This window comes from Trachypithecus francoisi, unplaced genomic scaffold, assembly GCF_009764315.1.
Source record: "Trachypithecus francoisi isolate TF-2019V2 unplaced genomic scaffold, Tfra_2.0 Lachesis_group9, whole genome shotgun sequence".
Classification (NCBI taxonomy): Eukaryota; Metazoa; Chordata; class Mammalia; order Primates; family Cercopithecidae; genus Trachypithecus; species Trachypithecus francoisi.
Window position 1 is genome coordinate 34,998,272 of NW_022681474.1, and position 27,600 is coordinate 35,025,871.

Genomic DNA, 27,600 nt, shown 5'->3' on the forward strand with positions numbered 1-27,600 from the left:
AAAGAAAACAGTGACAGCATTATTCAATTAAATATTGCCTTCCCATAATGCAAACATATCCATTGTAAGTCCGTGCCTCTGCCAACTTCATGTATGATTTTATTATCATGACATTCCCTTTTAAAGTTATAGTGCTACATAGATTTCTAGACAGTAAAAGAGAGTTACAAAGCAATATTTGTTACAAACAGGGATGTTGGATCTGGTTGGTTTAGGACTTACTGATCTACAAGCAATAAAACCTGCAGGAAAACAGTAGATCTGTAGCTCTCAGAAAAGCCTTACAAAGGCCTAGCATGCCCTAGAGAGGGCAAGGGTCATGTTGGAAGGACTAATCAACTTGTTAGGATCAGGTCCTGATGGGGATCGAAATCAACCTATAGCAACAAGGTGAGAGGGCTGGGCTGGGCTTAGTCAATCACGGACTCAGATTGGAATCTTATCTGAGCACACCCTGGATGTATGTGGAGGGTGTTAGACCAATAATTCTTGGCCGGGTATGGTGGCTCACACCTGTAATCCCAGTACGTTGGGAGGCTAAGGTGGGAGAATCACTTGATCCCAGGAGCAGCCTGAGCAACATAGTGAGGCATTGTCTTTATAAATTAATAATAATAATAATAGTAATAATTATGGAGTGCTTATGGTGGATCAGGCCCCATATGTGATGGGCACACACATACATCTCTTACAATTGCCACAGCAATTTACAAAGGAGGGAGCCCAGGCTTGGACAGTTAAAACAACTTGATTCCTGGGTAGAGACCTGTCTCCCTGCCTTCAATCTACTGTTTTCCTGTAGGCCACACAATGATTCCTGGGTAGAGACCTGTCTCCCTGCCTTCAATCTACTGTTTTCCTGTAGGCCACACAATGATTCCTGGGTAGAGACCTGTCTCCCTGTCTTCAAAGCTATTTTGTCAAAGGAAGTTTATATTTATTCGGTGTTTGAGAAACAGCTGCTCTCAGTTTTTGATGTTTTGCTAGGAGTGATTGTGCAGCCTGGATAGCAACAATGGTGGGTGTATTAGTCCATTTCACACTGCTATTAAGAACTTCCCTGAGACTGGGTCATTTATAAAGGAAAGGGGTTTAACTGACAGTTCCATACGGCTGGGGAGGCCTCAGGAAACTTACGATCATGGCGGATGGTGAAGGAGAAGCAAGCACCTTCTTCACAAGGCCACAGCAGAGAGAAGAATGAAGGAAGAACTTTCAAACACCCATAAAACCATCAGATCTCAAGAGAACTCACTCAGTGCCATGAGAACAACCATGATTCAATCACCCGCCCTCCCTCAACACGTGGGAATTACAATTTGAGATGAGATTTAGGTAGGGACACAGAGCCAAACCCTATCAGTGGGCTTCTTTGGGAAAGATGAAGTTTCTTTGGGAAATAACTCTTGGCTCTCTGAGGGCTTGGCCACTCTGACTTTGATCAAACTGGCAACTGGGTCACGTACCTGGGTGAGGCCAGGGGGCCCATGATAACTCGGTGACTCGCTGCCCCTTACTCACTCCAGTTGGCAAGGTTGGGGCATTTGGTCCCTGTTGTGGCTGCTCCCACGTCTGTCTGGCCCTTGGCCTCTCCTCCCCTGGTAGCCAGTTCTGCTGTGATCAGCTCAGCCTGCTGCTGGAGCTATGTGCTGGTTTTCTGCCTCTTCTTGGGCATTCTGGGCTCTAGGAACTGTTTGTTGGTTTCCTGTGGGCCATTCCTTTCCAGGACAGACCCAGAAGCTGCAACCCTCCTAAGACCTGCCCACACTCCTGTCCTGAGGTGAGCTTTTCAAGAAGGTCCCTGGCTGAGCAAGGGGTGTCAGGAACAAGAATGGAGGCAGGAGAGTGTGTGCGCCTGCTTTTTAGAGTGGGAGTGTGTGCTCATGCACGATGGGGAGGCTGTCACTAACTTGGCCATGGATGGCTGCCATTTTAAGCAGAACCAGATTTGCTGGCATGAATTGTTTAAATGATGGTAGACACAAGCGCTGCAGGGAGATCCTCCCAGCCTAAATTAAAGAAGTCACAGAGGGAAAAAATCCCGGGCCATTTTGCTCCACACCTCCCTCCCCCGTCCCAAGACTTCTGTCATCTACAGGAATTTCAGTGCCTCGCTGACACCTGAATAACAATCTTTTGTCATCCTGGAAGGCACCATTATGGTACCAAAGGACAACTGGGGAGCATTGGTTCCCTCCCCAGCCCCACAGAAACTCGTTCTTCATCAGCCTCCTTACGCCATCCCAGACAACCCACACGCTTAATACAACTATCATGCCTTCTATCTGGGCAAAGTGCCATGTGTCTGTAGACACAGCTACTCGGGAGGCTAAGACAGGAGGATCGCTTGAGCCCAGGCGTTTGAGGCTGTAGTGAGCTATGATCATGGCTGTGAATAGCCACTACACTCCAGCCTGGGCAACATACTGAGACCTGGTTTCTAAATAAGCAAACAAAAATTGTGCTTTCTCTGCAAATGGAGTGTCTAGGGAAGTACTTCTTACTTTCTTGTGGATTAAGATCATCTGGGGACCTTGTTAAGCTATAGATTCTGATTCAGGAGGTCTGGAGTGGGGCCCCAAGAACCTGCATTTATAAAAAGCTCTCAGGTAAAGCCAATGTTGCTCTCAGGGAATCCACACTTTCAGAATGGAAGCTCCAGACAGCCCTCCTCTGCCTCTGACCAGCCAGCTAAGTACCTCCTAATGTCATTCTGCTGTCAGAGAGAGTGTGGGGTAGGAGAGCAGGGTGGTCTGAAGTCTCACTCTCTCTCTCTGTCGCACACACACACACGTACACACACACACACACACACACACACAGAGCTGCATGGGCTCACAGAGTTGCAAACCCAGACCCATGTTCTAGGCTGGGCTCTGCCAGGAACTGCCAGGAGTCACATCTCTCTCTGGACCTCAGTTTCTTCATGTGTATTCTCTGGGGTGGAGCTGGCGAATAGTTGAAGAACCCTCTAGCTCTACCATTTTTTGATACTAATTAACCAACAAGCATATTTGAGGTCCTCCCTACAAAGCCTGAAGCCTTGGCTTCCCATCCAAACTCCCATGCAAACTCCACCCCATCATGGCTGTGTGTCTTTGGGAGGATCATTTCCTTCTTTGGTCTTGGTGTCCTTGTTTACAAGTTGAGGGATGATGAGAGTCACCTGATCTGGGCAAGTCAGGCCATAAATAAGGCTTGCATGTAAAGGTGCCTAGCATAGTTCTTGGCAGAGTAACGATCCGTTCAATATGATTGAATCGGTTTGTGCATCTGGGAAGAATGAGCAGACTGCATACTGTGTACTAGGGTATAGGGAGGAATCAGATGTGACCCTGCCCTCTAGTCATCTGGGTACAGATTCTAGATGAAAGGATGTGGGGGTGGTAACTAACAAGGAGACGGAGACGAGGTGTGCAGTTCCTGGGGGATCTGACGAAGAGTTAAAGCAGAAGGGTACGAGATGGAGAATGGGAAGGCATGCCTGAAACCCTAAAGTAACTCTTGATGAGTAGGCATTGGCAGGAGGCCCCAGAACATTTTCTGACCCTTAAACACTGAGGATGCATGTCTGCTGGGGAACAGTAGTGAGGGGGTAAGGGCATGGGGGTGTTCATGCCTGAGTCGGGGGCTCTGGATGGCAGAGATGTCTGGGAGTTCTGACGGAATGGGGGTGAGGAGGCCTAAAGATAACCTGTTCATAGTCTTTCAGGGCCTTAACCATTCTGGCGGGGGAATTGGGAAGCGCTGTTGGGGTATGCAGAGGAGGACAGCTGTGATAGTACATTTCATCCCGAAAGCACTACATGATGATAATGACGGTAGTGATGATGATGCCCTAATTTTAGTGTCATGGCAACATTTTCCAAGGGGATGGAATTGGGTACCCTCATTAGTGCCATTTTTGTCTGAGAGATTTCAAGAGTCTATCTAGGTGTCATTTTAAGATCTATTGGAAAAAAAAATCTTGAATGTCAGTTGGTTCCATGTAACTGCACTGCCTTCTGCTTCCACTAAAGCCATGTTATGACAACATGGACAAGTCATGGGAAACCTATTTGAGACTTAGTTTCTTCTTTTTCTTTTTGGAGCTGGGGGTCTCACTATGTTGCTCAGGCTGATCTAGAACTGCTGGGCTCAGATAACCCTCTCGCCTCAGCGTCCCAAAGTGCTGGGATTACCGACGTAAGCCACTGCACCCAGCTGAGACTTAGTTTTTTCATCTGGAAATGAAGGTGAGCTTTGTGATCCCAGTGGGCCTTTGCACTTGTGTATAAGGAGATTCCTAGCCCTGCTCATGAAAGTAGTGATGGCAGAGTAGCCTCTGGGGCGCGGGGAGGGGGGGCGTGATGGAGGGGAGGATGAGGATGGTATTTCCCTTAAATGAGTTTCCATGTTGCTTTTCTTCAGGCACCACTGACCTCGATGGAAAAATGAAGTCCCCGGCCCAGGAAAGAGACCCAACTCTGTGGCTGTTTTGGATTAGTTTCTACAATGTCCTGCAGACCTACTTTCTCAGGAGGCTCCAAGTGACCAAATGTGACCAGGAAGTTTTTTGTTAAAGGCAGTCTGGAAGAGAATTTGTGACCGTCGGCATCCCACAGCCGCCCCAGGACGGCCTAGTTGAGACATTCAGGGGAGGGCCTGGGTGCAGCCCGCTGCCTGGCCAGTAGGCGGCGCGCACACGCCGTGGGGCCCGGGTCCGGGCGTGCGCGCGGCTGGTGGCAGCGGGGCCGCGCACGCCAGGGTCCGGGAGCCGGGCCGGTGCCCCCGGAGCCATTTCCGGGAGGGGCGAGGCCGGCGGCTGCCGGGCCTCCAATCTCGGCGGCGGCGGCAATACGGGATCCTGGTTCTCGCGGCCTGCGAGTCTGTCGCGCGCTGAGGGAGCCGCGGGAGGTGGAGCCGGCCGGGTGCTCGAGGGAAGGAGACGGGAAGCTGGTTCCGGCGTGAGGAGGTGGAGGGGCCGCCGCGGGCTCCGGGGGGCGGTGAGGGTCGGGACGGAGGCGCGGCGGGGTGAGGAGAGGGTAGGGGCCGGGTGGACCGGGGGCGCGCAGAGGCGGGGTGGGGGCGGCTGCAGCCCGGGCGGGGGCGGGCTGAAGGCGTGGGCACCTGCAACCGAGGTCCAAGCGAGTGGACGGCGGGCGGGCACGGGGCCGCGGTGGGGCGGGTCTGGAGCCCACGCCTGCCGCGGGGTAGGAGTGGGCGTGGGCGGCCAGGATTTGCTGGTCCTCCGACGGGAGGGGAAGGCTGTGAGGAGGGGGTGGTGACAACGAGAACGAGGCCGTGCTGCTTCTAAAGGGAGTGCGAGGAGGCAGGACCCTGGCACCCTCGGCACCTTCAGCCCGGGTTAGGTGGCCTGGGCTGGGCTCCGCACCCCGATCGCGCGCAGACGGGGCGTTTCCCCTAGTTTCCACCTGGGTGGAATGCTTTGTGGGAGTCTGGGTCTGGATTAGTTTCATCAACTGTGGGAGGGAAACCTAGTTGCAGCAGGATTTTGATTCGCTGGTTTGGGGTGCTGGGGGTGGAGTGTGATATCTGGAGTGAAATCTGAGCCTTCAAAGGAGGGAGAGAACCATAACTTGGCTGCTCTGGCGATTCTAGGCGGGCCGGCGAGACAGTTTAAAGCTCTAGACGTAAACAAACCTGGTTCCCTTTTACAGAGTCTGAAAAAGGGGATCGCGGAGAGGAGGCTGGAAGAGGAAGATGCCTAGTACAGACCTTCTGATGTTGGTGAGCCTTTTGCAGACATCCTCCTGGTTCGAAGGCACTTGTCTCCGTTTTTTTTTTTTTTGGTCCAAAGGATCCCGATGTGTAGATTTCACCTCTGATGCTTACTTTTGGTAGCTGAGCATTTCTGCCACCTTTTATTTTTATTTTATTTTATTTTTTTTGGAGACGAAATCTCACTCTGTTGCCCAGGCTGGTGTGCAGTGGCATGATCTCGGCTCACTGCAATATCTGCCTCCTGGGTTCAAGCGATTCTCCTGCCTCAACCTCCCAAGTAGCTGGGATTAGAGGCGCACGCCACCACACCGAGCTAATTTTTGTATTTTTAGTAGAGACGGGGTTCTCCATGTTGGCCAGGCTGGTCTTGAACTCCTGACCTGTGGTAATCCACCTGCCTTGGCCTCTCGAAGTGCTGGGATTCCAGGCGGGAGCCACCGCGCCTGGCCAACCACCTTTTATTTTAGATGAATGATCAGGATGAATAAATAGCTGAATTAAATATATCAATACAGTGTATGTAGAACTTAAATTATTGAAGAGTCTTTTTCAAAATTATTATTTTTTTAATGAGATAGGGCTTGCTATGTTCCTCAGACTGGAGTGCAGTGGCTATTTACAGGCATAATCAGAGCTCACTGTAGCCTGGAACTCCCATTTCAAGTGATCCTCTTGCTTCAGCCTCTGGAATAGGTAGGACTAGGAGTACAAGTCACCTCTCCTGGCTTTCTTTTTCATAATTCTTGCAGTTTTAATCCATCCCTTCCCATACTACCAGAGCAGTTTTGAAACCTCTATTATTACGTTTTATCAGGGTCTGCCATATATTGGTTTATCTGAGTCTTTGTCTTCCAGATTAGAGTTATGGTACCTCGGCAGGCAGATTAACATGTCTTCTTTGTTTAGAGATGTGTAAACACCTAGCATGGTGCTCTGAATGTGTTTAACAAAGTGTTTAACAAATGCTTGTTGGATTGAACCAGTCTGAATTTAAGTTCTTTTGTTGGGCAGAGAGGTATGCCTGCTTTAGAGCTGTTTCCTCTCCTCCTGAGATCTTTCCGTGCTGTTTTACTGAGCAGGGAAGAATAGCGTTGCTAAGTGCATTTACCAAAATGACATTTTATTTTTGGGACTTTTATGATTCCTTATGGGCTTTTTAGTGTGAGAGTTGTGGGGAGTTTATAGCTTTGAAATGGTGGTATAGATAAAGTGTCCGGGTTTAGTTTATTTTTTATTTTTTTGAGATGGTGTTTTGCTCTTGTTGCCCAGGCTGGAGTGCAATGGCACAATCTCAGCTCACTGCAACCTCCGCCTCCTGGGTTTTCCTGCCTGAGCCTCTGGGTAGCTGGAATTATAGGCGCACACCACCATGCATGGATAATTTTTGTATTTTTAGTAGAGATGGGGTTTCGCCATGTTAGCCAGGCTCAAACTCCTAACCTCAGGTGATCCACCTGCCTCGGTCTCCCAAAGTGCTGGAATTACTTAATTACTTATAGGCGTGAGCCGCCGTGCCCAGCCAAGTTTGTTTGTTTTTGTCACTTCTCTGAGTGCAAAATCAGTGGTTTAAAAACAGTTCATTTCTCTCTTTTTATCTCACTATCCCAGAGGGTGGGTTGGTGTCACTGGGAAACTGGCAAAAACTGGTAGTGAGATTTCCTTATACTGGGTACTGACATTGTAGTGGCATAACCTATAAGGTCTGCAGGGTGGATAAAGAAGAGAGAAACTAAGTTTTGATCCGTTGTGATTTGAAGCAGGGAACTAGGATAATTTTAGGTAGTATGTGAGAGACATAGATGAATACTTAGGTTATCCACAGATCCCAATGAAAAGTTCATCTAAGATAGTTTCTTGCCCCAAATTTCATGGATTTTTCAGTTTTAATTAATACCCTTATATAACTTAGAATTCTTATTAAAAGATCACTATGTTAGAAATACTGGAAACTATAAGTAAGCAAAAGGAAAGGGGATTTGGTAATCTCCCCTATCTCCTACATCCCTTTCATTCCTCTCTACCCCGTGCAATAATTTATCACCCAGAAAAAACCGCTGTGAACATCTTGGATAGTTAATGCAGAGTGACTTGTAGCAATTGACAGTTTCTGTTTATCCTCTTACAGAAGGATATGTTTATATAAATTATAGGTTTTAAATATAAGGTATTTCCTCATGCACAGAGATATGCTTTTTACTTCTAGGGTCTGTGCATTTACTTTAACAGTCAGAACAATGACTGCTTTTACTCAGAAAATTAACTTCGGAATCATTTTTGTCTTGAGGTATTTCTCTAGCTGTTGCCACCACCTTTCACTTCCTCACCTGTTAATTTAGAATGTTTAGGAGTGTTGCTTTGCTTGTTGCTGTAAGGAATTAATCCACATAGATGCGAGTGACCCTAGGCAATCATCACTTTCTGAAGACAACATATGTGTTGCATAAAGTGCTTTCACTGGAAAAGTTGTCATTCATTCCTTGACTGTAATGTATAATACTATTTGGAACTAAATGGTAAATAACCAATAACCAAGGCCGGGTTTTCAGTGGCACACTAAATCATCATTCTATGAGGTGTTTCTCTAACTTATATGATACGTAAGACACATTCTTGGCCCTCCAACTGGGAAGGAAGGACCTACGTGAATGAAAAAATAACCTCAGTGCAGTGCAGCATCTCAGAATTAGAAATAATCTTAGAAGTCATGTGATGCAGCTTCTTTTTGTTTTTTAGAGACAAGGTCTCATTCTGATGCCCAGGCTGGAGTGCAGTGGCATGATCTCAGCTTACTGCATCCTTGATCTCTGAGGCTCAGATGATTCTTCCACCTCAACTTCCTGAGTAGCTGGGACAACAGGCACGTGCCACCATGCCCGGCTGATTTTTGTGTTTTTTTGTAGAGATGGTAGTTTGCCATGTTGCCCAGGCTGGTATCTAGTTCCTGGGCTCAAGGGATCAAGCCGCCTGCCTTGGCCTCCCAAAATGCTGGGATTATAGGCGTGAGCCGCTGCACCTGGCCTGTGGTGCAGCTTGTATTATACACGAATCCGTTGAAGAGTGTCTCTGATAAATGGATATCCAGTCTCTCATCTTTTCTGCTAATGGAATAAGTGAGCAAAAGCTAGGAAACAATGCAAGGTGGATTCAGGAATAGTAATGTTAACTCTGATAGCTAACATTTATTGATCGTGTATTACATGTTAAGTGTAGGAATACTGTACTTACTTATATTTCACAAAAACCTTTTGGCATCATTCTTTTACAGGTGAAAAACTAGGCCTGTAGAGGGTAACCACAGCAGTTGAGTGGTGGAGCCAAGTTTGACCGCAGTTGGTCTGACTTCAGATCCCTCCCTCTTGCCTACTTTGTGTCCTTACCCCTGGTAAGGGTAGAGGTTGCTGACCATTAGGACTGATGGGAGAGGGTCTGTGTGGAGCAGGTGGGGTAGGATAGCTCCGCCCTCTAGGGGGCACTTGGGAATGGGGGACTGTGGGAGGAGGGAATCTTTTTTCTTCTAGTGTAGTCTTGTCTGAAAATACATGTTTTATTATTAACTCTTGTTTATTGGGTCAGGCATGGTGGCTCATGCCTGTAATCCCAGCACTTTGGGAGGCTGCGGCGGGCAGAGCACTTGAGGCCAGGTGTTCTAGACCAGCCTGGCCAACATGGCGAAACTCTATCTCTACTAAAAATACAAAATTAGCTGGGCATGGTGGTGCACGCTTGTAATCCTGGCTACTCGGGAGGCTGGGGCTAGAGAATTGCTTGAACCCGGGAGGTGGAGGTTGCAGTGAGCTGAGGCTGCACCACTACACTCCAGCCTGGGGGACAGAGCGAGACTGTCTCAAAAAAAAAAAAAAACAATTGTGTTTTATTTTCCTTTATGTCGCATTTAACGAATTATATTGAAATGTTAAAATTTGTGTCTGCAGATATAGTATTATAATCTTTAAATGGTATTTCAGAATAGCAAAAGGGCATTACAGAATATTTGTTATAAAAAAAGGACTTTAGGTCATAGGGTTGAAAACTACTTCTGTGGACAGTATGCTGTGAGAGAAAACCTGGAGATGACCTGGAGTCCACATATACCAAGCCTTGAATCCGGACTGACGGGCTCAGGCTATCAGCCCTCAGTGTGTTCCTGCCCTCAATTTTGTCCTCATTTGATTAGGATCGTTTGCTTGCCTTTTTCCATTTGCTGTATGTGGCATGTCATAGACTGCAATACTTTCCACCTGTGTCTCATAGAGAATAAAATGAGTATGTTCATCTGCTGAGAGTTGTGATGATGTCAGAGGGAATTCAAGTCAGGTAGCTTTTTTAAATTTTTAAAATTTTTTTAGTAGAGACGGGGTTTCACCGTGTTAGCCAGGATGGTCTCGATCTCCTGACCTCGTGATCCGCCGGTCTCGGCCTCCCAAAGTGCTGGGATTACAGGCTTGAGCCACCGCGCCCGGCCAAGTCAGGTAGCTTTGTAGCAGCCTTTCTCCCCTCTTGGCAACCATCCTTTTTATTCGTACTCTCCTCCTTGGTGCTAAAGGGTGGTATCACTTTGCAAGTTGCCAAATATTTGTAGTTTTTAAGAAAAATGTACTTTATAAAACCAGTCTACCCCTTAGGTGGCTTTTTTTTGTCCCATCGGAAAATGATGACTAAATTAGCTGGTATTCATAGATGAATCAAGATTAGCATGTGCAGCCTGGTAGTGCTAGGTGGCATTTGAGTGATAATTACTTATCTAGGGCAGTGGTTCTTGACTAGGGGCGATTTTGCCTTCTGGGTGACATTTGACAATGTCTAGAGACATTTTGGGTTGTTACACCTGAAGGGTTCTGCTGGCATCTGGTGGGTAGAGGCTAGGGATGCAGCTAAATATCCTACAATGCAGAGTTTCCCACAAACAAGAATTATCTGGCCTAGAATATCAATAGTGGTGAGAAACTGGTCTGAAGTTTCTTACCATAGATACCTGGATATCTGTGTAGTCTATGCTTTCATATGGCTGGGGGAATGATTCCCTTTTTGGAGGTTAACATGTCTCTTACTGTCTTACTTGGGGTTATTTTGCCCATGGGTCAAGCCCTGGTGCTCAGGAATGTATATTGGAGATGGTGCAGCATGATCTTCTATAGCAGTGCAGAATTTTGTTTTTGTTTTTGTTTTTGTTTTGAGATTTGTTTTGAGACGGAGTCTCACTCTGTCGCCCAGGCTGGAGTGCAGTGGCGTGATCTCGGCTCACTGCAAGTTCCGCCTCCCAGGTTCACGCCATTCTCCTGCCTCAGTCTCCCGGGTAGCTGGGACTACAGGCGCCCGCCACCATGCCCAGCTAATTTTTTTGTATTTTTTTTTTTTTTAGTAGAGATGTGGTTTCACCGTGTTAGCCAGTATGGTCTTGATCTTCTGACTTTGTGATCCACCCGCCTAGGCCTCCCAAAGTGCTGGGATTACAGGCGTGAGCCACCGTGCCAGGCCAGCAGTACAGAATTCTTAAGAAATGCTTTCCTTTGCAACATTTCTGCACCACTCTTTTCTTGATTTGCAAACAGCAAGCTTCCCTCAGTTTTGTTTTTGGGATTCGAAAATTGAATCTTTCCAGGTCCCTGAGCGTCTTTGTCTCTGACCCTTGAATCTTTTTCAGGGATGCTTTCTTTCTGAATCTCAAATGGGATTTAAGCAATAAACTGAAAGATTGACCTTAGTAGCTCTGTTCTATTATTTGAGCCTTGTGTCTTGTTTGTAGGATTTGCTAGAAGAAAGGGAAAATTCATTGGGATTGTTGATAGGACGTTAAAAAATTTGTTGACATTTGAGTGGCCGTTGCAGGGTGAGCACTGTATTTGGCATTCTCCCAATGTTGTAAATGAAACAGATCTATAATCATTTCCACAGCCTTTGGTTTAAAGGAAAAGGGAGTTATAAACAGAATCCGAATCCCAGTATTTGACTTAGCTTTTCAGTCTATGTGTCAGGAATTCTTAGTAATATTTACCTTCTTAATTAGATTTTATACAATGTAATATTATATACAGTTTGTGCACATTGGTGGCAGAATTGAGAATCAGCCTGGGTTTAAGAATTTCCATAGGGAATTGATATGAATCAGTCTGTATGCGTAAACGTACAGAACCCAGTTACTGAGAGAAAACCATGCTGTGGGGAAAGGGGAGATAGGGGCCCTCTGAGAAGATGGAATAGTGAAGACTGCGAGTAGTTTGTGGATATATCAGTCATATCTTGGCATAATCCAACAGCGTACTAAGGGATCAAGGCACTATTTACAAGGCTGAGCAGATTTAAGGAAAACATCTAGGTGAAACATCTAGGGGCTTGCTAGCAACAGGAGGGCCATTATCACTCTTTTTTTTTGAAATGGAGTCTTGCTCTGTCGCCCAGGCTAGAGTGCAATGGCTCTTGGTTCACTGCAACCTCCGCCTCCCGAGTTCAAATGATTCTCCTGCCTCAGCCTCCCGAGTAGTTGGGATTACACTCTTAAGCCTGTGAGAGGGCAAGGAAGGGAGTAGTTTCTGGAACTTTGAGAGAGTTGAGATGAAGGAGAAGGTAACCTGTAGGAATGCCAGCCAGTGACCCAGCAGGAAAGAAATCAAGGGGAATAAATACTGGAAACTCTTTTCCTACCCTCTGATCTCCTGCTGTAGCCTCCCATTGGTCTAACACAACTGGAAACCAGAGGTTAAGGAGTCTGGTTGATTTAATTCAGAGGGTGGCATCTGCAGGCACATAGCCGAGCTGGAAAACGCTGGATGGAGGATCTGGAGGAGGAGGTCATCTGGAGGGGAGAACACCCAGCATGCTGGAGTTGAGGTCAAGTTTGTCTTAAAAGGCACAAGTGAGGAGATAATTCTTGAACAGAATCTTGAAGGCGGATAGGATCTGGATTATTATAGAAAGGGAATGTTCCCACTGATTTTAACAGGACAGATTCAGAGGCACACAGTTGCCACAGCTTTGGCAAGCCCAGAGCTGCTTTGTTCCAGTAGTAGCCTTAGAATCTTAATTGCCTGAAGGGCCTTTAGAAGTCCTGCAGTCCAGCTTCTTGCTGCCTAGGGATCCCTCTACAATGCCCTGTCAGGAGTGAGGGCTACATGCTTTCTCAGGGAGTTCTTTCCACTGTTGGACAGCTTTAAGTTTTAGAAAAGTTTTCGTGTGTCCAGATCACTGAATGCATCAGCTAGAATTAGCTTTGAGTGTATATAACAGAACAACCTGAAGGAATAGAGATTTTTTAGAAGATATAAATATATTTATTTAAGAGAAAACTGTCCCGGCGCAGTGGCTCAAGCTTATAATCCCAACACTTTGGGAGGCCAAAGTGGGTGGATCACTTGAGGTCAGGAGGTCAAGATCAGCCTGGGCAATGTGGTGAAACTCCGTCTTTACTAAAAATACAAAAATTAGCCGGGTGTGGTGGTGGGCACCAGTAATCCCAGCTACTCAGGAGGCTGAGGCATGAGAATCGCTTGAACCTGGGAGGTGGAGGTTGCAGTGAACCGAGGTCACGCTACTGCACTCCAGCCTGGGTGACAGAGTGAGACTCTGTCTCAAAAAAATGACAACACAATACAATACAATACAACACAACAATACAGTACTACAATACAATAGAATACAATGCAATACCAATACAGTTCCATGCCATGCCACGCCATGTCAATAAAGGCCATTCCTGGGTCTTTGAGGCACCAGGCTGCTTCTGTCTTGTCATTCTGCTGTCAGTAGTGCATCCCCTCTGGGGCCAGGGTAGCTGCCTGGGGCTCCACCTGTCAGGTTCGTGTTTCATTCGTGAAGAGGAAGAGGAAAGAGAAAAAGAAGGGCTTGCCCTCCATTTTAATTAAAAATTATTTTGGAATTTATTATATGTGCAGAAGAGTATAGAAAGCACATATCTACGTTTTAATGAACAATAAGAAAACAACGATACCAGATTAGGAAATAAACCATTTATCTCTAACTCTGTACGCTCCACCCTGTTACAGATATTTTTTTTCTTCCCCTCTTGGGATAACCCTGTCCTGACTTTTATAATTATTCCCTTGCCTTTTTAAAAATAGTTTTAACCACCTGTGTATGCATCCTAAGTTTAGTGTGTTTTTTTTTAAACGATGTAAATGGATACATATGTATTTTTATTTTTGTGATTTTCCTGTGTTGCTCAGTATTCATGAGATCCATGTTATTGCATGTAGTTTAAGTTCATTTTTATTGCTGTATATATAGTATTTTATTGTGTGACTAAACTGCAGTTATCCGTTTGGCTTTTAATTCATATTTGGGTTGTTTCCAATTTGAGGCTTTTTCAAACATCACTGTTATGAACGTTCTTATATAACAAGTGATCACAAGTACAAGAGTTTTTCTGGGATTTATGCCTAGGAGTAGAATTGCTGATTGTAAAGGCGTACATGCCTAACTTCACTAGATATTGTTAAACTTTTCTAAAGAGGCCGGTACAATTTATACCACTATCAACAATATATGAGAGTTATATCCACCCAACTTGGCAAACCTGATATTTATGAAGCTTATTTTTTGCCTATCTGGTAAGCAGATAAATGTAATTGTAATTTCCATATGTATTTCCTGATAATTGATGTGGTTAAGTACTCTTTTCAATGTTTACCGACCACTTGGATTTTCTGTTTTGTGGCTGCTTCTTCAAGTCATATGCCTTGTCAATTATTTCTCCTTTTTAGTTCTATTATTAATAGATTTTGCTGTATATTTGCTGAGGTTTTGTTACTAAGTGCATTCAGATTTAAAATTATTACATCTTGTAAGTTGAACTTTTCATATAATTTGCTTTTTGACATAACGTAATATAGCTACATCAGCTTTTTGTCATGAAATAGGAAACTGCAAATGTATGACAAATGAATGAGTTGCCTGTTAGTATAGGCAGAAACTGCAGAACAGTCCTAGCTCGTTATTCAGGCTTTATGTATCAGTGATTTGTTCTGTTATCCCATAAAGTGAATGAGTCATTTTTGAGTTTAAAACAATCATAGGGCTTTTTTTTTTTGAGGTCCAATTTACATACAGTAAAAGGCATAAATCTTAATTATCTAGGTCAGTAAATATTTATGTATGAATATACTCCCAGATCAAGATATTAAACATTTCCAGCACTCCAGCCAGCTTCTTAATGTCCCTTCCCAGTTGAAACCTACCAAAGGTTTTGCTTAGTTTTGCTTATTTTGAACTTTACGTAAAGTGGAAACATACAGTATATTCTCTTTTGTGAGTGGCCTTTTCGCTCAATATTGTGTTTGTGAGATTCAGTCATGTTCTTAGGTAGCATTAGTTTTTCTTTCTTGTTGCTGTGTAGTGTTACAATGTATAACTGTATTGTAACGAATTTGTTCTGGTTGTAGAACATTTATGTTTCTAGTTTTTTGGCTATTGTGAATGACACTGCTGCCTTCTTGAACATGTCCTGGTAAACATAAAACGTAGAGTTGCTGTGTGGTAATGTGTGCTGCCAGATTTCCAAGGTGGTTGTACTAATTTACACTCCCAGAGAGTTTCAATGTATAACTTATTGATTTAGCTTTGGGCAGCAAATGTTAAATTTCTGTCATCTACGACACATGGAGGAGAGCACTGAGAGCTCTTTCCTGAAGCTGTATAGGCACTTTTATTTTATTTTTTATTTTTATTTTTTTCTGAGACAGGGTTTCACCCTGTTGCCCAGGCAGGAGTGCAGTGGTACGATCATGGCTCCCTGTAGCCTTGAATTCTGGGGCTCTTACCATCCTCATTGAGAAGCCTTGGCTTCCTAAAGTGCTGCAATTATGAGTGTGAGCCACCGTGCCCAGCCTGTACAGGCAATTCTAAAATATGAAATGCCCTTCCTTTTCTGTAATTTCCCCAGAGAGTAAAGCCTACTACATTCTTGTTTATCTAGTCTATAAATGTTAATACACAATTGGTGGGAACAAAGCAACCTTAGTTCTTTTTAACTATGAAAAGGGCCGTGTTAAGGGCAGAATTTAAAATATTTGTAGTAGTTAATTCTCAGGTTAAAATCATAATCTTCTATAATGCTTTAGATTTTTAGTGGCTATTGTAGTAACACTTTATACTCAATATTGGGGGACCATGTTGTTTGGAGGCTTTCGCTGAAGCATTTAATTTCATTTTTTTGAATTCATTTTGGCAGATGGGTCTAAAAAGGAATAGATCAATTCTGTATTGAGTTCCAGTCTTAATGGCACCGAGTCTTTGAGACAATTGAGGCAAATTGAAAATTCTGTTTTCACATTCTTCTGAAAGGGGATGTAAGGCAACTATCCTCATAGTTGTAAGTCTGCTCCCTGTCTGACTGTATTGGGCCAGTGTGGAAGAAGGCCTGAGACTCTGTTACCCAGTCCTTTCTGAAGACGTTTTCAAATGCTTTCCCGAGAATCATGACCACAGGAGCCAACAGTCTGTTTGGATGACTGAAAACACAGAGCTTTATGATCTGTAAAGGTAGTAGGTAACTGATTTAATCCTGTTTTTATAGGTAGGCCAGAGGGCACTCAAAGCCTTCTGATTGATTTAATAGATTGTTGAAGGTTAAGAGTTGACTTAACATCTTTCTTAGAAAACTGAGAAATAGCTCATTACTAGGTGTGTTTTATTACCACCGTCCGTAAGAAAAGCAACATAGGCATGGGAATCAAACTGCCTAAAGCCTCTTCCAGGTCCTTTGTGACTGGGAAGGTTGCTTTTCCTTGTTGCTTATTGAAGAGAAAAGGAAAATGTTTATCATCAGAGAATTCAGGTTCACCAAATATTTAATGAGTGTTTATTATCTGCAGTCATTTTCTTGTTACCTTATCTCATTTAATATTCACAACAACCCTGTGAGTGGATGGTGGTATCTTTTTTTTCCTCCTGAACTTTTTGTTGAATTATCCCAATGGCATCTATTTTTGCAGATGAGCAAAATCCAGTTGCATAGAGGTTTAGTGTTGTGCCACACATCACACAGCTTCTAAGTGAGAGCTAAAATTAGAGCCGAAGGTTTTGATTACCAGTCCAGACTTTCTAGGACATCACAGCTGCCTTTCTGTAGAACACATTAACGTGACTGTCAAAGTCCACAAGAGTAGTGGTGAGGTGACAGTTCAGGGGAATACTCAAAGGTCACTGTCCTTTTCAGATATCTGGGTAGTTGCTACAGTATGTGCTTAGGAATTGCTGGGAAAAAAATAATATTCTTTAAAAGTTCATCATTTTAGCAGTTAATAATCCTGGTTATAAACATGTAAAAATATACCTTTAGAGAAGTTATTCTTAGGTAGTTATGGTTGCTTTCATTTGGAGTCTAGAGGTTTACTCTCTGTTTCTGGAATTGCACTTTCTGCGGTGCTTGGCACATTTAGAAACTTTTTCAGAAGGCCTTTTAAATTTTATTTTTTATTAAAAGAGAGCCTGTGAATCCAAAGAATCTTAGGTGGTTTCTTAGCTGAAGGGACATTTAGTGAACACAAATGGAATTGTTAGGTCATGATGCTTTTTTAAGTGTACAGCTCTGGTGTTTTGTATATTCACAGTTGTGTGTATATTCACAGTTGTGTGTATATTCACAGTTGTGCAGCAATCCTCACGATCAGTTTTAGGACGTTTTCCAAAGAAACCCAGTACTCAGCAGTCACTTCCTTATTTCCTTCTCACCAGTCCTCGGCAACTACCAGTCTACTTTCTGTAGATTTGCTTTGTCAGGACACTTCATGTAAACAGAATCATAAAGTAAATATGTGGTCTTTCCTGATTGACTTTTTTCACTTAATGGTTTCAAGGTTCATCCGTGTTGGAGCATGGATCAGAGCTACACTCCTTTTTATTGCAGTTAGAGGGCTTTTCCTACAGAATTTTAAGTAACGGATATATCTAACAATGTCTCTTGTTCTCACCTACAGGAGACACAGGGTCTTGGGCTTACTTTACCTATGTAGGACCTTTGGTAATACTGAGGCTATTTCTATGATTTATTGTAGAACAGAAGTTGTTAACTGGGGAATATGGACCCTTATGACTGGCCTTTGGGATGTCCTGAATTCTTTGTAATTATATAAGATTTTATGTTTGCAAGCATTTTCTGGGGGTTAGAGGAGTCTGTGGAACAGCAGAGATCTCTAGGTTTTGTTAAAAGATAATTTTCAAAACTAATATCCTGACTCTCATACAGATATAAAATGAACATATGTTGAATATTTTATTTTACTCCAAAAGAGGAAACCAGGCAGATGTTGTAACTGGTTCAAAGGGAAAGTCCAAAGAGCTGCTGATTTATAGATCAGGAATATCAAATGAATGTGCAAATAGAGGCAAAACAACTCTCTGTCCTAGGGGGAGGAAAGTCAGCTGAACCCTTCCCTGGCAGGGCAGAATTTGCATATTTAGGGATCTAGATTACTTTGCACTGCTGTCAGTTATCTACAACTTTCAGAGCTGTAAACAGCCTCCTCATAATCAGAATCTGGTAACCCGGAGGGGCATCCCAGATAATGCATAATTTTTCACTGGAAGCCGTAGGGAAAACACTCTCTCTCCTGTACTCTCACACCCCAACAATCAACATGGAAGACTTCCGTGACCAAACGTGTGGGATTTTTTTCCCCACACTCCAAGCAGTAAACATCACTGGGTGTCCTCTAATTCAATTCTGACACCGTCTACCTGGAGATAGCGTCAGATCTTATGGGTTGAGGGCTCAGTCCCCAAGACTTCCCCAACCTCAACCTGTCACAAGTCTGGTCCTTTGAAATGTCTGACTGACTGTCTTCAAGTTGAGGTTCCCACAACCTCCTCTTGAATTCGATTAATTTGCTGGAACAGCTCACAGAACTCAGGGAAACATTTACTTAGGTTTACAGGTGTATTTTAAGGGATACTGCAAAGGTTACAAATGAAGAGATGCATGGGGTAAGGTATAGGGAAAGGGGTGTGGAGCTTCCATGCCTCCCTGGGTACACTACCCTCCAGGAACCTCCATGTGTTCAGCTATCCAGAGGCTCTCTGAACCCTGTCCTTTTGGGTTTTTATGAAGGCTTCATTACATAGGCACGATTGACAACCATGTAGAAATGTGACTGGACACAGGAGGCATAATCTCATACTAATAGACTGACCGGAAACCCAGCACGGCCTGTCTGTTCAGGTTCTTGTTGGCCTTTCTGTGCAGCCTCCTTTCCCCAGAATATGGGGCACAACCCTCCCAGGAATAAGAGTTTTTTGGCCCACAATTGGACTGGAGTCTTGCCTTGATGCGGGTAAAAGGAGCACAGGAGAAGGTCGAGAGAGATTCTGTTTCCTGAGGCCCAAGGTGCCCCAACACTATAACAGAAGACTGTAACAAGGGCTATGGGGTTATGAACCAGGAACCGTGGATGAAAGCCAATATATACATATAACATCACAGAAGCACACTTTCCCGCTCACTTTCAACAGATATCACAACGTTTGAAACTCTTCCAAATATTAATTTTAAATTAAATTTACTCAGCTGCTTACTTCAGCTTTTAAAAGTAGGTTCTTGGTAATTTCGAAGGTACACTTTCCAAAGGGTGTTTAAATAGGTTGAAGGTCCGAGTCCTAGGGATAGGTCCCTGCTTATTCTTTTGAGCAGGCTTACATGTTGGAAATCTCTAGAGAAATAGCTTTAGTTAGGTTACACTTCTCTGCAAATATTCAGTATTTCTCATCTCTAATAGCAGGGTGACTATTGTAGGGAAGGAATTTCTACAAACGGTTATGAAAAGTCTAAGTGTCTTAACTCCGTGACAAAGACAGAGAATTCTGTTAGTAAGATAAGTATGGGACGGGAGAAGTCAACTAATCTCTGCCCTTCTTTCCCAGTCTTGATATGCTCAGAGAAGTTAAGACTTCTTTCTGTGTGAGAAATGCGGGATCTTTTCCACTAGATCTTGCTTATTATCCAAGGAAATTATCATTTCTAGTTTTTAGAGAATGGTGAAACTGGTTTGTACTTTGAAATATAACCTCTATACATGTGCACAGAAAGTCATTTAGCTATTTATTGTTGGAGACTCTGGGAGTTCCTAGCAAACTTAGCAACATTCCATGTGCAAATTTATATATTTTTCCCCCCATATCTTACCTGCTTGCCTTAGGCTGGGAGTCTGTTTTCCTATATAACTGGTAATTGCTCTTACCTCTGTGTCCTTCAGTGTGTTGCTCTGCTTATTGAATTCAGTTTTATGCATTTTAGTCTTCTCTCCTAGTATAGGCTCCTCCTGATACTTTTAAAAATGTATTTCAGAAGAGAGGTGCTCAGAATTGTTACTGAACAGAATCAGCGTCTGCGTTCACTTGTCTTGACCACAAGTAAATTAATAAAGTGACCATTTAGCAGTGTTTCGGGGTCAGCTTTTAGGAACTTAGAAGCTTTAGTTTTCCATGAGTGCGCTTCTGATGACTTGGAAACATTTCATATATGTGTCCTTTCTGTGGCCAAGATGTTTTTCTTATTTCAGGGATGGAAAGATGCTTTGGCTGAATACTCCTGTGCTAAGTGTAGAGCAGTTAGTGCTTGGGGAACGGTACCAAGTGTACGTATCTGGCAAGGCCTGGCTAGAAGGGGAAATGTAGACTCTTAAACTTTTTGAGACCAACTTCTCAGATACTGGATCTCTTGACTCACATAGTGGAATTTTGGGGGAAGTATGTGGTTTTCTTTTTGTCTCCTAAGAATTGATGATTCAGTTTCCTCAAACATTTCTCATAGTCACTACTGGTTGCTTGGAATGGCTGGCTGGTTTTGTTGCTCAGTTCTTCTTTAATGACCCAAGGAGATTTTCCCTTTCGGGTTGTGATGTGTTTTTGATGATAAACTTTAATGCCTTTGGAGGCTATAAAGACAATAGTGTTTTCTTACCTGTTTACTTGAGTTCTGTAGACTGTAATATGAAAGAAAATCAGATTAAATTAGCTTTGCTTTCTGTGTTTTTTTGGGGGGTGGTGCAGAAGTTGATAAGAATAAATATACTAACTCTCTGAGTCTCTTCTGTATCTTAACTTCACTGCCTAACCTGAAGCTGAGTCCTTAGAGTAACATTTGAACTGGGTAGAACAGATTTTTCTTTTCCTCAACAGCCCATTCCCGCTTTAAAGCTCAGATTTATGGTCCTTCTGGAAGAAGTATTGAGTGTTGAATAGTTCAGGAAAACAAATAACAAATTCTGTCGTCTTTGCAAGATTGTGGGGTAGAAGATTTTGATTTTGATTAATATCTGGCCAAAGAAAAAATATTAGCCAGGAACAATGATTTGATATCTAGTAGAGTGACGTGACTGGGCCCTGACTTCTAACACTTCCCAGGAAGGCTCGGTGGGTATCTTTTCACCACTACCTGAATACCTGGTAGCCATTACGTTTGGTGATTGGGTGTCAGTAGTATGTTAAGTCAGCTACTGGGTCATCTTTTAATGAAAGAAAAGGATGGGGAAGAGAAGCGATTCTTAAGCAGCGTTGCCTATCTGAATCACCTGAGGGAGGTTTACAAAATACACATTCTGCACTCAGTGACCCTCTGGGTGGGATATTCTGACCAGGAAGATGATTCATTCCAGGAATCGTGCTTCTTGGATGATATCGATGGACCCCACTGGCTTCGTGGAAGAAGAACATTGAAGAAGAAGTTAGATTCTTATGGGGGCTGTGCCTCCGGTTTGAAACCAGGGAAGGCACATTTTGGTATTAGTCTCTGGCCTCAGTTTCTTCATCACTGAAATGAGATTAGATGATAGGTGGTCTCTAAGTTTCCTTCAGACAGTAACATTTTGTGATTTTGAAGACAACTCTTCTGAAGTACTTTTCAAACTAATTTCTTTCCGTCTTTCTTTTGTAAGCAGATAAGTAGTTTGAGTGTAAGTCTCTAGCTCAGAGAAGAATGAAGTTTGCCGTTCGAGGAGGCCGTACGATAGCAGTTCACTTCCCCAAAATGCTCAGCCCTTGTAGGACGCTTTTAGGTCATCTGGAAGTTCTGTATGCCTTCATTGGGAGTGTAGTGAAGATGAGAGCCTTTCCTTTGGCTCTTGGAGTAAACTGGCTGACAGGACTGTGAGAACTGTTGATCTCCTGATTTGTGCCACTGATAGTTTGGCTCTAGAAAACTAGGCAGTGGAAAAAACAATGCATTTTGAACCAGAAGATTTGAGTCCCGGCCCCACTGTTTCCGAGCTTTGTGACCTGTAGGCCTCAATGTCTTCATCTGTGAAGGACAGATTCAGCTCTGATGGCCTATGATGTGATGAACCTTGTGAACTTGTAGGCAGAGTGCCGCTGTGTGCAGAGTCCAGTTACAGTTAACCAGCCATTCTCCTCTGCAGATTCAACCCACTGCCACTGTGTCTTGTTAAGCTTAAATAGGATAGATGTGGGAGAGGGGGCAGAAACATCCTAGGAGCTTGCAAAACAAAACTGTCAAAAGTATAGGCAATATCATAATTACTTTACTTTATCTGAATAAATGTTGAGTTCCTGGTGTGTTGAAGATGCTGTTTTAGGCAGTATAGGAGATATAAGACATATCCTCCTCCTAATTTGTACTCTTATCAGCACCTGTTACCATAGAGAGTTCATATATTAAAATTATTTGGTTATTCTCCCTAACCAGAGTTGAATTCTTTCCTTCTAGGACAAATTAACTGAAAATGCAATAGGCTAATGCAGTTTGACCCTGAGTGACTCTTGAGAAATACCCTGATTTGAGGCACACTGGAAACGTGGCACATTAGAAATGCCAAGAAGAGGCCGGGCACAGTGGCTTACGCCTGTAATCCCAGCACTTTGGGAGGCCGAGGCGGGCAGATCACGAGGTCAGGAGATCAAGACCATCTTGGCTAACATGGTGAAACCCTGTCTCTACTAAAAATACAAAAAATTAGCCGGGCATGGTAGCAGGCGCCTGTAGTCCCAGCTTCTCCAGAGGCTGAGGCAGGAGAATGGCGTGAACCCAGGAGGCGGAGCTTGCAGTGAGCTGAGATTGTGCCACTGCCCTCCAGCCTGGGTGACAGAGCGAGACTCTGTCTAAAAAAAAAAAAAAAAGAAAGAAAGAAATGCGAAGAAGACATTGTACAGGAGAGTGAAGGGGAACTTTCTGTAGGGAAGTAGCTTTCCCGGAAACTTGACTCTATAATGAAGCTATAGAGATCAGTGAAATCATTAGGGCATTACTGTTTTGAACATTTCCTCAAGTGAATAACAGACCTACACTCAGGGCCCTATGTCTCTGTTGTGGCCCAGCAAGCCATATTCAGACAAGGAGTCCGCTTGAGAGGTACAAGTTGTTATGGAAGCCCAAGGAAACTGGTTTGTGTGCACTTCAGTTTTGATGATACAACCTTCACTCACTTAGCACTGTGCAATAATCCACTGAGCAAAATTGCCACATTTTCCTTGGCAGGGAATCTGTGTGCCTGTGGCAGTTCAAAAATTATTTGTAGAGTGGGTCAGCCTGTCAGCAGGAATGTTTTTCTTTGATCTTCAGCCTGTTTTTCTTTAATGTGAGCGAAACAGTAGAGAGACAATACATTGGAATATCTTGTTGGTTCCCCTGTTTGGCTTTACTTACAGTTCTTTGGTTTTCTTCTTTTAAGTCATACTTTTCCAATTAGTATGTAGATATTTATAATGTTTTGAAGCCTGAGAGATGGTTCCAATATCTTGTGGAATTCAGCTCTGAGTATGAAGTCCTGACTTTGCCTCTTTCTGTAAGTTTGACCTGTAAGTTTGACCCAGCAAGTCACTTAACCTTTCTTGACTTCAGTTTTCCCCATCTATAAAGTGATACTGCACATTGGTTTTTTTTCTTTTCTTTCCTTTTTCCCTTTCCTTTTCCTTCCCTCTCCCTTTCCTTCTTCCTTTGCCTTTCCCTTTCACTTTCCTGAGATAGAGTCTCACTCTGTTGCCCAAGTTGTATTGGAGTGCAGTAGTATGCTCATAGCTCAATGAGGCCTCAAATGCTCAGGCTCAGGTGATTCTCCTGCCTCACCCTGCCGAGTAGCTGGGACTATAGGAGTGTGCCACCATGCCTGCTTTTTTTTTTGTCTGTTTGTTTTTTAAATTTTTTTTGTAGGGATAGGGTCTTGTTATGTTGCTCAGGCTAGTCTTGAATTCCTGGCCTTAAGGGATCCTCCTGCCTTAACCTCTCAAAGTGCTGGGATTACAAGTAATTTATAATGTGTAAATGACCTGTACATTCTGAATCTAATAGCCTCATGAAGTTATAAAGTACAAATAAAACAACATGAAAGCCGTTTAGAGTTTTAAAGTTATATAAGGCCATGTATTCTCATTAAATTAAATTTTAATAAATTTAAAAGATAAAATTATTTTTATAAAATAAATTTATTTTAATTACGTTAAAAAGTTAATGCTTTTTTTTTTTTTTTTTTTTGGAGACAGAGTCTTGCTCTGTTGCCCAGGCTGGAGTGTAATGGTGCGATCTTGGCTCACTGCAACCCCCGCCTCCCAGGTTCAAGCGATTCTTATGCTTCAGCCTCCCAAATAGCTGGGACTACAGGTGTACACCATGTCTGGCTAATTTTTGTATTTTTAGTAGAGACAGGGTTTCCCCATGTTAGCCAGGCTGGTCTCAAACTCCTGACCTCAGGTGATCTGCTCGCCTTGGCCTCCCAGAGTGCTGGGATTAAAGGTAGGAGCCACTGTGCCTGGCCAAATTAAAAAGTTAATACTTTTTAAGTGCTTCACTCCTTCCTGTGCATGTTGTCATGGCCTCTTTTTCTAAATTAGTTTTATTCTATCTATAATCGGGGGTCACCAAATCTTTGAGTTTTAGAGGGAAGAGAAAAGTTTTTAGTGAAACAAGTGGGTGGACTCTGATCCCTATAAAATATTGCCTTCATGCAGTAGGCACTCCAAAAATAATTGTTGAATGAGTGAAACTCTTAAACAGCAGTAGGCATATGTATAGCAGAGACAACATTACAGAGCAGAGCTCTTTCTAGGTTGGCATGGTAGATAGCTTTGAGGGACTACCTGAATGGAGATGCCATTGCTTTTGAATAAAACAAGTATACATGGTGTCTTAGTCCATTTTCTGCTGTGATAGCGGAATACCACAGATTGGGTAATTATAAACAATAGAAGTTTATTTGGCTCATGGTTCTAGAGGCTGGGAAGTCCAAGAGCATGGCACTGATATCTGGTGAGGGCCTTCTTGCTGAATAATAACATGGCAGAAGGGCAAGTGAGTACGCGAACTATAGGGGATGGGCCAAGACATCATCCTTTATCAGGAGCCCACTCCCAAGATAATTGCATTAATATACTCATGAGGACATAACACTCCTAATCTAAATCACCTGTTAAAGATCCCACCTCTCAATACTGTTATAATGGCAATTAAATTTCATTGTGAGTTTTAGGGGGGACACTCAAATCATAGCAGGTAGGTAGCCCTGTTGAGTAATGGGGAAAGGATTGTATTAGCTCCAAGGAAAGATGCATCATCCAATGTGGGTCTGGAAATGTTTGCCAGAGGACTTTTCTCTTTTAGTAATATTCATTTGTAGAATGTTTCTTTAGGTATAAATTGATGCTGAAGTAATTGAATAAGGAAAAAAATCACTGCCTAATTGGTATTTGGTCACGAGCAGTATCAGTTCTTAAGATTTTTTTGGAGGTAGCAAGGGGTGGGGAGTGCTACTATTGGAAGTTTGCTTCTGGAATCTTTTGCTCTCTTGAAGTGATTTGGAGATTAAAAGAGTTTAGTATCACTGGGGATAGCTGTGTTCTACTGTTAGGAAGTAACTCATGACTTCAGATCATATTCTTGGCCTCACAAAAATGTTAAGAAAATAAATCATAAGTATAAAAAGCACTGAGATTATGTAGAGTAGAAAATAACATTAGTGTTAGCTCCCTCACACAACCACGTTCTAAATTTAAGGAAGCAAGAAGTAAAATCACTCTGAAGCACTGGTTTTAAAACTGCAGATTATGATCCATTTAGAGGGACACAAAATCAGTTTAGTAGATCAAGCGTTAAAGAAGGAAGAAATAGAAATGTGAGTACGTTACAAGTAATAAGGTGCTAAGTATTATTTTGGAAACTTTTGGTTTTATATCTTTCTGTTTCTACATGTATTAGATTGTGTTGTAAAATAAATTTACAACACAATCTCATACATGTAGAATCTAATACACATATTGGAACAGTTTGAAACTCAGTGGTCTAACAAGTAGCATAGCCCAAATTTACAATGTTTGTAGCCTTCTGCTGTTGATTACATTCACGAAAAGGTCTTGCACCCTTAAAGTGAAGGCTGAAAGAGTTTTATGTCATTGGGGAGATTGGGCTACCAAGCTCCCATAAATTCTAGGAGCTGCCTTTTGTCTAATGATTAGGATTATTGAGTACTATTTTGATGCCTTTTGGGTATCATCTGAAATCTAATCATTGGATTGGAAATGGAATAAACAAGAGAAAGGCTAGTTTACTCATTATTTGACAATAGCTCTTTAAAGTAGTTAATATTATGAATATTCCTACTGCTAAGGTTTATCAGAGTTTGTTTTTTTCCTTTAATATTATACTTATAAAAATATTATTCATTCACTGGGCAAATAATTTTTTGTTTGTTTGTTTTGTTATTCTAGAGGAATACGTTTCCAATTTTATAACATTGAAGGAAGGAATGTTTTACTTGTAGAAACTACCAAAACTACTGTTCTATTAAGCAAGGGTTAGAGATAAACTCCCCTGTCCCCTGTTCCCACCCAGGCACACACATATACAAATGCAGCTTATTTTATGACTGTATTGTTCTTAATGTTTATTCTTCTACATAAAAACATAAAAGTTGGTGAAATAATTTACCTGGAGTTGCACAGTAAGCTAGTGGCCTTCATGGATGACCATTCACCGTTCTTGTATTTCCAGAGACACAATACATTGATAAAGTTGAAATAAATAGAAGCCTAAGAATTATAAGTATATATTCAGAGATATATAGACAAAAAAGTACTGTACTGCTATAAGTAAAAAGACATAGTGGGAATAGTAATTATAATCACGTTAACTTCTGTGCCATCTCTATCTAGATCAGAGGTGTCCAATCTTTTGGCTGTCCTGGGCCACATTGGAAGAAGAATAATTGTCTTGGGCCACACGTAAAATATACTCATGATAGCTGATGAGCTTAAAAAAAATAAAAATTGCAAAAAAAAATCTCATGATGTTTTAAGAAAGTTTACAAATTTGTTCTGGGCTACATTCAGAGCTGTCCTGGACTGCATGTTGGACAAGGTTGATCTAGATGTTTATCTATAGTCATGACCTAACTGTATAATTTTAGTATGTTATACATGGTACCATGTATCCAAGGTAGATCCTGTCAAGAACATAAATTGTGAAAAGAAAACTCTTGGGATGCTGCTGGATGGTAATGTGTTACTCCTCTGCCTATGAATACTAAAAATCAAGAATTGAAAGAGTACTGAATACTGAGTCAAGAGGCACGCGTTCCTACACTCCACTTAAACACAAGCATGTCTGTATGAGCATAGTCTTGTCATTTCACTTTGGGGTCTCTGCTTGTAAAATGAAAATGTTAGACTTGATCTTCCAGGTTCCCTTCAGCTCTTAGATTCTGTGCTTCCCAAGGGCTGGAGTATTGCATCAGGGCCCAGCCTGGGGTTTGTACTGTTTTCAAGGCCCTGAGGAACTGCATCATCCTTTATTCCAAGGAGATAGGATACATTACGCCACAGAGCCCAATAATTCAGTGAGCTGTCAGTGTTGTGAGTTGCATCTACATTGGGGAATGAGCCTAGGTTGTTTGTAGTAACCTAGGAGGACCTTAGAATGATGCCAGGAGATGT

The 27,600-nt window shown here is 42.8% G+C and overlaps 1 protein-coding gene across 4 annotated transcripts in view; it reads left to right on the plus strand.

The window, feature by feature from the left end:
• Window positions 1–4,778: 4,778 nt before the first annotated feature.
• SGPL1 (sphingosine-1-phosphate lyase 1) overlaps window positions 4,779–27,600 on the plus strand; it is a 69,168-nt gene continuing 46,346 nt past the window's right edge. The window contains exons 1-2 of one of the 4 annotated variants that reach the window (XM_033209639.1): window positions 4,779–4,954; window positions 5,661–5,730. In XM_033209639.1, the coding sequence (XP_033065530.1) occupies window positions 5,704–5,730 (27 nt within the window). In that variant the 5' untranslated portion in view covers window positions 4,779–4,954; window positions 5,661–5,703. Of the gene's footprint in view, window positions 5,014–5,134; window positions 5,347–5,660; window positions 5,731–27,600 lie in introns of those variants that run through there. The other 3 variants (XM_033209640.1, XM_033209641.1, XM_033209642.1) reach the window with 3 other exon arrangements.